The 10,145-nt window shown below is 43.8% G+C and overlaps 2 protein-coding genes across 2 annotated transcripts; both read right to left on the bottom strand.

Moving 5' to 3' along the window:
• Positions 1-457: 457 nt before the first annotated feature.
• On the bottom strand, positions 458-1,815 carry LOC110091385 (olfactory receptor 4N2-like). Its single transcript, XM_073003701.2, has one exon. The coding sequence runs from the start codon at positions 1,457-1,459 to the stop codon at positions 458-460; it is 1,002 nt and encodes a 333-aa protein (XP_072859802.2). The 5' UTR covers positions 1,460-1,815.
• Positions 1,816-3,542: 1,727 nt separating this feature from the next.
• On the bottom strand, positions 3,543-8,654 carry LOC110091384 (olfactory receptor 4N5-like). Its single transcript, XM_078378262.1, has one exon. It carries the CDS (start codon positions 8,174-8,176, stop codon positions 7,253-7,255), a length of 924 nt encoding a protein of 307 aa, XP_078234388.1. The 5' UTR covers positions 8,177-8,654; the 3' UTR covers positions 3,543-7,252.
• Positions 8,655-10,145: the final 1,491 nt, after the last annotated feature.

The following is a 10,145-nucleotide window of genomic DNA, read 5'->3' as shown; positions in this document are numbered from 1 at the left end:
AATGGGATAAAACCACTTACCAAAATGCTTATCAGGACTCGGAGGGCATGTTCCCTCACTGGGCATCTATCATGTCAAAAACTGAATGTAGGGGCTCAAGAAGAGAAGGTTGTATTCTGCTGGCCAGACAATATAAGTAGATTTCTTAGATTTTTTTTAAATAGTAAATGGTAAAGGTCCCCCTTGACAATTTGTCCAGTTGTGTCCGACTCTAGGGCACGGTGCTCATCCCCGTTTCCAAGCCATAGAGCCAGCGTTTGTCTGAAGACAATCTTCTGTAGTCACATGGCCAGTGCGACTTAGACACCTTCCCACCGAGGTGGTCCCTATTTATCTACTCGCATTTGCATGCTTTCGAACCGCTAGGTTGGCAGGAATTGAGACAAGCGATGGGCGCTTACTCTGTCGCGTGGATTCGATCTTACAGCAGTAGATCTACAGACCTTACAGCACAGGTTTAACCCGCAGTGCCACCACGTCCCTTAAATAGTAGGACTGGCCAAGCCAGAGGTCTATGTTTACCCATCAACCTCTTCATGGCATGTTTAATCTCCTTGTTCCTCAGTGTGTAGATCATGGGATTCATCAAGGGGAATACTACGGTATGGAAAACAGCCATCACCTTGTTGAAAGGCAAATCCCGGAAAGGATGACAGTAGATGTAGATGGCAGGACCAAACATGATGATGACAATAATGATGTGGGTTATGCACGTGGATGTAGCTTTGCTTTTATCTTCAGCAGATCCTGTCCTTACCTTGGCCAGAAGGATCATGTAGGAGATGAGGAGGAGGAGAAATATGATGATTGTGGAAATGCCACTGTTGACAAACATGAAGAGTTCTAGAGCATGGGTATTAATGCAGGCCAATTTGATGATTTGTGTGACATCACAGAAGAAATTGTCCAGCTTATTGGGGCCACAGAAAGGGAGTGGAACAATGAGGGCAACTTGGATGATGGAATGGACAAACCCTGCGCACCATGATCCCACCACCATGGCACCACAGACTGGCCGGCTCACCACACTGGCATAGCGTAAAGGATGGCAAATGGCCACATAGCGATCAATTGCCATATTAATCAGGAGGAAGACTTCCGATCCTCCCAGAAAATGGAGGAAGAAGATCTGGGACATGCAACCCTTGTAGGAGATGGTGTTGTGGCTGGAGAAGATATTGGCCAGCATCTTGGGTGGGGTGACAGAACAGTAGCAGATGTCTAGGAAAGCAAGGTTAGCTAAGAAGAAATACATGGGGGAACCCAATCGGGGGTCATTCCGTATGGTCACAATGATGAGGATGTTGGCAGGCAGGATCAGAGAATAGACAAGAAGGAAAACAAAGAATAGGAAGTGTTGGGTCTCTTGTGCTTGTGAGAGACCGAGAAGTACGAATTCTTTCACCATGGAATCATTCCCTTGAATCATCCTGCAACAATGTCTTCCTGCAACAAACATAAGGGAGCACAAAAGTAGCTACAGTGAAAAATAAAAATACCATATTTTTCTGCTTATAAGACTATACTTTTGTCTAAAATCTTTAGACTAAAAATTGAGGGTTGTCTTATACATGGAAGTAAGCTGAGGAGAAAAAAGTGGAGGGGAAAGCAGGGATCAAAACGATCCTGCAGGGCTTTGATCCCTGCTTTCCCCTCCACTTGCCAAGCCTTAGCAAAAGAAAAGCAGGGATCAAAGTGCTGCAGGATCGCTTTGATCCCTGCTTTCCCCTCTGCTTGCTAAGTCCCATGGGGCTTAGCAAAAGAAGGGGGGAAGGATCAAAGCAATCCCGTGGCTGTATAAGGGGGAAAGGGATCAAAATGACTGTGCAGTCTTGGAATTGCTTTGATCCTTTCTCCCTCCTTTTGCTAAGCCACGCATATGTGTGGACAATACAGTAAACAAACCTATGACCTTGAAACCTATTTCAAGGTTTTTCAGGTGGAGAATAGGCAGAAGTGTTTTACTGTTCCCTTCTTCTGGGGACACTCTTGGACTGTGTGGCTTGCCCAAGGCCAGCCAAAGTGGCTCTCCTTGCAGGAGGCCCAGCGGGGAATCAAACCCCCAACCTTTGGCTCTGCGGTCAGAGACCTAAACCATTGAGCTATCCAGCAAGCTTTTTGTTTAGCTTCTCTAATTCTGAGCAGGAGTCCTTGGGGGAACATGAACTAGGTATGTTGACCGTGACTGACCAGCTAGATCAGAGCAAGAGAGCTGTTCTGCAAACTCCTGACTTCAAGAGGCTGCACAAATAGCAGGAAATGAGGGTGCACAGATAACTGAAATGAGGGTGACTGAGGTTATGACCCACAGCCCTTAAATTTAGAGGGCACAAAAATTCACTGTTGGATAGGTGTGAAGCTATCCGTCCTGAGTAGGTATACCTTTGATTGCTTCTCCTCTCGTAGGAGGCAACACAAAACAAGAGAACAAATATGACCATTATGCTTGTGTGTGTGTGTGTGTGTGTTTTCTGTGCTTTCAAGTCAGAACTGACTTATTTGAGCCTAACAGGGCTTTCAAGGTAAATGAGATTTTTAAGGAATGATTTTACCAGCCCCACTCGCCCAGCGAGTTTCCATAGCCAAGCGGGAATTCGAACCCTGTTCTCCAGAGTCCTAGTCCATCACTCTATCCACTACACCAGTGGTCCCCAACCTTGGGCCTCCAGATGCTCTTGGACTTCAACTCCCAGAAATCCTGGCCAGCAGAGGTGGTGGTGAAGGATTCTGGGAGCTGTAGTCCAAGAACATCTGGAGGCCCAAGGTTGGGGACCACTGCACTACACCACACTGGGAATCCCAGCATTCTGCTTCAACCCAGGAATTTCTTCCTCTGTCATGTCCTGGCGGACTCCAAACTCATGGACTCTCGCTTATCCAACAGGACGGCAAAACCTCGGTAATCAAAATTGCTTATTATATCTCTGATATAATGCAGCCATATGTGGAAGGCAGGTTATTTGTCCCTTCATCTCACGATTGCCAGCCCATAATGGGAGCAACTCTTCAGGCTCAGAGAGAGCCTTAAGTGGAGAGGCTAAAAGCTGAACCAGAAACATGCTTTACCACAGAACTATGCGTCCTTCTTCCTTGACAACTAAGGATGGGTAAATCTAGAGATGTGGAGAAGTCTGAGTATCCATAGAATAATAAAATAATGGAATTGGAAGGAGCCTATAAGGCCATCGAGTTCTACCCCTTGCTCAATGCAGGAATACAAGTCAAAGCGGATCTGACAGATGGTTGTCTAAATCGTCTTGAATGCCTCCTGCATTTGAGCACTCACCACCTCACAAGGTCATCATGTCCATCGTCATACTGCTCTAACAGTTAGCGAGTTTTTCCATTACCCTTGACTTTAGTGTATTAGTAGTCAAGCCAACCCAAAGCGTACAAGCTATTTATATGCGGCCATGGCTTCGGAAAGGTACAGATGGCAGAGAGAAATTGCTGGAAGGCTGCGTGAAGACATTTTGCTGCTGGAGGCAAACTGCCAAGCAAGTAAGTCACAATGCTTAGTACTCAAAGGTAACTGAAGCATTTGGGCATGTGAGGCGTGCGTCTGACGGATGCCACTCCATCTCCCCCATAACAAATTAAATCGCTAACAATTCCTGCTCTCTTATGACCGCCCAAATCTTCCACTTTACACTGTGAAAATGTAGGGTTTGGGCTATACGTAGGGTTGCCAGACGTCAGGCAAAAGGAGGACATGTCCTCCTTTTTAGCCTAATGTCTTCTGTCCGGCAGGCAAAGATAAAAACCTTTAAAATGTCAGGCTTTTGTATATTTTATGTTATAATTTTGTACGGGGGAGAGGTGGAAGGAAGTTTTGAAAAAAAAAGCCTCCATTGAATTTATTTTTATTTTTTAATATGACTGTTTCTTGGTCAGTTCCCTAAGAGAAATTTATTGGCAGCTATTGTAATAAAATCGTATTGATTGCGGATTTAATCTGGAACAATTCAAATGAAACATTCAATACGTCCCTCTCTGTTCTCTTTTTTGTCTTTCCATGTCCTCCTTTTGGTACCCATGTCTCTGGCAACCCTAGCTATACATTAATCTGCCATACGTCACAGGTCTCACAAGAATTGGGGTTTTTTTAAAAAAAAGAAGAACATAACAGACCTGTCTTCTTTTGGGTAGAAACCAAAAGACTTGTAACTGCTTCTTTTTTTTAAAAAAAAAAAGTACAACAATGAAAAGTAACAGGGTCTCAATTTGTCTCAAACTCTCTCCTACCTGAAAACTCTTATAGACGTTCGTTAAAGATTTCTGGAGCAATTGCTTCTGATGTTTGGCATCACCATGCTGTGTTTGGCTTTAGCATCAGCTTCTGCCTGTGACTGGTATAGAGGTGCTAGTTCTGCAGGATCAGAGGGCAAAATGAATGTACAAACTGCAGGATCAGAGGGAAAAATGAATGTACAAACTGTAAATGAAGAAAGGAAGGGAGGGGCACACTGTTCATTGGGTTGAATTCACGGGTGATTTGTATGGCTCAGTGGGGGCCTTAATATAGTTCTTCTGATTCCCAGTACAGCTGTCTAACCGCTACCCAGGGCTACCTGGTGGACAATATACCTTTTCATCTTCCACGGTTGGAGGCCATAACAAGGAAAGGCCCCAGAGAGACATCACATCCGCCATTCCTATGGGGACTCATTAAGATGTCAACAGAGAGTGTCGCAAAGAGAGTACAGATGGTCTCTAGGGTGGGAGGGGAGGCAAAGAGCTGGCCTTGATTTGAACTGTAGTCTGATGCAATTCTTTGTAGACCAAGAAACACAAAACAGTATCATTTAATGGTTGGTGCATTGGACAAGGATGGCGGATTACCCTTGGCTCAAATCTCCACTGTATGATCTTCTGCCACTTTCATCCTTCAGTCTAAACTATCTCATAGGGTTGTTATGAGGATGAAAACCAGGAATAGGACCATGTCCATTACATGATCTCCTTGAAAGAAAGGTTAAATTGTATTCTTTGCCACTTTTTGACTAGCCAGAACCCCAATGAGCTTCCATTCTTTGAGTCACAATGGACACAGAGAGTTGCTAGAGCCTTAGAAGGTTTATTAGATGCTATAGCATTGTGGTGGAGTGCCCATGTCACTCCTGTCCATCATATGGAGCTCAAGTGCAGGACCTTATGATAGGACAGGACAGGCAGAATTAGAGTGACAGGCAGTTAGAGAGAAGAAGAAGATAGATAGAGAATGGAAGAGAAAGAGTTAGGACATTGAATTGAGAGAGTTAAGACAGATTGGAAAGTTGGAGTGTTATAGAGAATAGGAAAGAGATAAAAGCAATAGAGAATAGATAGATGATTAAAGAATATTGTTAAAGAGGTTACTGTGAATTAGTTGTTATGGGTTTTTTTTGGCTCTTTGGCCATGTTCTGAAGGTTGTTCTTCTTAATGTTTTGCCAGTCTCTGTGGCTGGCATCTTCTGAAGATGCCGGCCACAAAGACTGGCAAAATGTTAGGAAGAACAACCTTCAGAACACGGCCAAAGAGCCCGAAAAACCCACAACAACCATTAGATCCCGTCCGTGAAAGCCTTCGTGAATGCATTTACTGTGAATTGTGAATAAAAACACATACAAGTAAACGTGTAATCAAATCCAATTTAATGAATGATCCTCAACAACTGTGATTTACATCTGTGATTTACATACTAACTAAATGATCAATAAAACCTTCTTGTGTTGGCAACACAAGTCTGAGATATATTTGGTATATTGTGGACGAGATCCACTGGCGGCAGCATAAAAAGAGGTGACGCATCCTGAGGGTGGGCCTGTGTTTGTGGAGAACAAACAAGGGACGCTAGGGGGACGCGACCAGCATGATAAAACAGGACAAAAGAAACATGCATAACTCACAGTCAGAGGCCCCTGAGTCCAACGAGGGGTTATTATTGTTGAAGCATTACCCATACAAAGGACTGGCTCCTCTCTCCTGCAGCAGAGGAGCAAATTTGACTCCTCAAAGGCGATCATACCTTTTCTTCCCTGAGTGGCATGAATTTTTTCACTGACTAATCTGTTATCATGTTGATAAGTCACTGTTAGACCAATAGGTTTAGAAGCACAGGGTGTGATGTGTGGTTTCTTTCTGCACTCATGTGTCTCACTAAACCCATGATTTGACATCTGTGTAATAATATATACATGAACCCTATATAGCAAATTTCCTATCCAATACAGAAATATAAATACAGCAAACAGACTAGAAATAAAGAAATTTTAAAAAATGAACACGGGCATGCTTCTAAGGAAGCAGTTCTTGGACACTGGGCACAGGTTTATTGATTCAACACATATGAGACACACAAGCCACATGGAAATTGTGAATTGAACTCCCAACCTCTGGCTCTAGCCAGGTAACTCACCGAGCTACCCAGCCAGTTAAAAGGATCCAGTCTTCCAACTCTCCAGAAAGGCAAAGCCATATAAAGAAAGAACAAATTTAACATGTCTTAGCTGTTTTCAAACTGAAATTCAAGACTGCACAACTGTTACACAGATATTAAAGAATTTGCAGAATTTTCTAGATTAGGCATCCTTCAGTCTTGAGAGACTATGGTACCATGTTCTGTATGGATGGCCTGAAACAGTGTCTAGTGTGGCTGAGAAGGCCAATTCAAGAGTGACAATCCCTTCCACACTGAAGACAAATACAATCTGTCCCCTGTCCAGCTCCCTGATTTTGCTGGTTTTGGGACTGCCTCTTTGCTTCAGCCTGCTGGACAAGCGTCTCTTCAAAATGGGAGAGGCCATGATGCACCGCCTGCCTCCAGGCTGAATGCTAAGATGTCAAGGTCTCCCATCTGTTGAGGTTCATTCCTAAGGCCTTCCTTGTATTTGTATCCTTGCAGAATTATAGTCTGTGAAATCAAAGCAAAGAATAGTCTGGCTGATTTTCTTGTAAAAGGCTTAGGGGCAGAATATTAGAGATGTCTGTTGCAACAATACAGTGAGTTGACATGGTGCTACACAATACACTATAGGGACTGGTTACGAATAAACAAACCACACCTTCAATGTATTTGTGAAGGCTGTCACGGCCGGGATCTAATGGTTGTTGTGGGTTCCTACTCCAGTCCTCTGAAGATGCCGGCCACAGAGACTGGCGAAACGTCAGGAAGAACAACCTTCAGAACACATCCAAAGAACCTGAAAAACCCACAACAACCATTAAACCACACCTTCATTCGCCTATCCCAGTGTTCCTTGACTCATCTATCTAGATGGCATATTTCTTCAGTAGTTTCCAGATGGCAACTTTGATCTCTTTGTTCCTCAGTGTGTAGATCATGGGGTTTGTTAAGGGGAAGACCATGGTGTGGAAAAGGCCCACCACTTTGTCAAACGAGAAGTCCACGAAGGGTTGGCAATAGAGGTAGATGGCTGGAACAAACATGATGCAGGTGATGATAATGTGGGTGATACATGTGGAGGATGCTTTGCTTTTCCCTGGACCAGAGCCCATCCTTATCTTCATTAGCAGTGCACTGTATGACAGGAGGAGAAGGATGAAACATGCAGTAATGACCAAGCCACTGTTCACAAACATGAAGTACTGTAGAGCATAGGTGTTGGTACAAGCCAACCTGATGATCTGGTTGATGTCACAGAAGAAGTTGTCCAACTCATTGGGACCACAGAAAGGGAGCAGAATGATGAGACTGACTTGGAGGATGGAGTGTATGAACCCTCCTGTCCATGCACTGACCACCAGAGCCCAGCATACCACCCTGGTCACAACTGTGCCATAACGCAATGGGTGACAGATAGCGATATACCGGTCAATTGCCATGGCAAAGAGAAGGAACATCTCGGCGCCACCCAGAAAATGGATGAAGAAAAGTTGTGTGATGCAATTCACATAGGAGATGGTTCTGTAGCCTGAGAAGGCATTGAACATCAGCTTTGGAGGAGTGACACAGCTGTAGCAGATGTCAAGCAAGGCCAGGTTGGCCAAGAAGAAGAACATAGGGGACTGAAGGTGAGGACTATTCCAAATTGTTACAATGATGAGGATGTTGCTCGGCAAGATGATGATGTAGAAGAGCAGGAGAAGGGCACAGAGAAATAACTGTACTTCCCAGATCTGTGACAGCCCCTGTATGACGAACTCTTCCACAACTGTGTGAGTCACATTTCCCATTCTTTGCCCTGCAGGGGAACAAAAGTTAGATAGTCAACAACCACCATGCATGTTTTCTTTGATGTTCACGTTCCTTGATTAAAGGCAATCAAGAGATCAGCTTCTAGATTTCAGATCTAGCATAACAGCTCCAGCTGATGTTCATGGAACCTCCAGCAGAATATTTGTTCACAGGTCTAAACCATACAGACCTATACGGCTTGGATCCGGGCTACCTGAAGGATCATATCTCCCTGTATGCACCTTCTTGGCAATTAAGATCAGCAGAGGAGACCCTCGTCTCATTCCCATTGTCAGCACAAGCACAGCTGATGTGGACACGGGAGAGGGCCTTCTCTGTGGCAGCTCCCAGGCTATGGAACGCTCTCCCTCAGGGAGATCAGGATGACCCCTTCCCTGTTATCCTTCCGAAAAAAAGCTAAAGACCCATCTCTTCAGGCAGGCTTTTAACAATTACAACTGAATCCCTGAACCCCATTTCGGCAAATAATTATAATCTTTCCATGCTTTAATGTTTTAATCTTTTAATTTTAATTTTTAAATCATCTATTGTTTAATTTAACTTTTAATATTTAACTTACTGCGTTTTTAAATTGTGCGAATTTTAATGTTGTGAGCTGCTTTGGGTCCCCTGTTGGGAGAAATGTGGCATATAAATAAAACTAATTATAATAATAACAACAATACAGCCCTAACTATCTCTACTGGTGCCACTCATCCTTTTGGTCCTGTGGTCCTGACAAGAAAATGAGTCTTTTGAAAAAGATGTTGTCACTCTCTGATCATTGGGAGGGGGTGTGTTCGTTCGTTCGTTTAGTCGTTTAGTCATGTCCGACTCTTCGTGACCCCATGGACCAGCACATGCCAGGCCCTCCTATCTTCCACTGCCTCCCGGAGTTGGGTCAGATTCATGTTGGTTGCTTCAGTGACACTGTCCAACCATCTCATCCTCAGTCGTCCCCTTCTCTTGCCTTCACACTTTCCCAACATCAGGGTCTTTTCCAGGGAGTCTTCTCTTCTCATGAGATGGCCAAAGTACTGGAGCCTCAGCATCAGGATCTGTCCTTCCAGTGAGCAACCAGGGTTGATTTCCTTTAGAACTGATAGGTTTGTTCTCCTTGCAGTCCAGGGTATTCTCAAGAGCCTCCTCCAGCACCACAATTCAAAGGCATCAATTCTTCGGCGGTCAGCTTTTTTTATGGTCCAGCTCTCACTTCCATACATCACTACAGGAAAAACCCTAGCTTTGACTATTCGGACTTTTGTTGGCAAGGTGATGTCTCTGCTTTTTAAGATGCTGGGTGTACCAAGCCCCAAGTCTAAGTTTCTATTAAAAGCAAACCTTTCCCTCCCCCCCAGAAAAAAGGGAGTGAGGGGTCAGTTCTGAGTCAGGAGTTGAATCTGAGTAATTGGGAAACAAACCAACCAACCCGAGTTGAATCTGAGTCAAGTCACCGGTGCCACTTCGGTCCGACATGAATCCCATGTCTCACCTCCCCATCCTGGAAAAATATCCTATTAAATTAACACAAAGATGGCTAGAGAGCCTCTTACCACACTCTTAAGAACAAAAAGTGACAGGACCCTGCAAGGTGTGAAGGCTGTGTCTCCCCCCAAGTCTGTGTAAATATTTTGTGTTGGACACCTTAGCTGGAGCTAAGATATATAAATTTAAAAAAGGGGGAGTGTGACTTGCTGAATATAACAATGGAATGTATGGATTGAGAGGCACACATTTATACATTAAATTGATGTGGTTCATATACTGTAAGCAATTCCGACTATGTTTGGGTTCAAATGGTAATTAAGAATTTCTAACGATGTAATCTGAAATGTTTATGATGAATATAACATTAGAAATTGTTGATTGTAAGGCACCTACTTAGAGAAACAAAATATATATGAATTGTAACATGATTAAGTAAATAAGGTTTAGATAGACAGACAGACAGACAGATAGATATAGATA

Source organism: Pogona vitticeps, chromosome 6 (genome assembly GCF_051106095.1).
Source record: "Pogona vitticeps strain Pit_001003342236 chromosome 6, PviZW2.1, whole genome shotgun sequence".
Classification (NCBI taxonomy): Eukaryota; Metazoa; Chordata; class Lepidosauria; order Squamata; family Agamidae; genus Pogona; species Pogona vitticeps.
The sequence above is the reverse complement of the archived record's forward strand: the minus strand, read 5'-3'. Positions and strand labels throughout refer to the sequence as shown.

Bases quoted from the DNA above. Each gene is read 5' to 3' on its own strand.
- LOC110091385 (XM_073003701.2), bottom strand. From the start codon at position 1,459: ATGTTTGTTGCAGGAAGACATTGTTGCAGGATGATTCAAGGGAATGAT.
- LOC110091384 (XM_078378262.1), bottom strand. From the start codon at position 8,176: ATGGGAAATGTGACTCACACAGTTGTGGAAGAGTTCGTCATACAGGGG.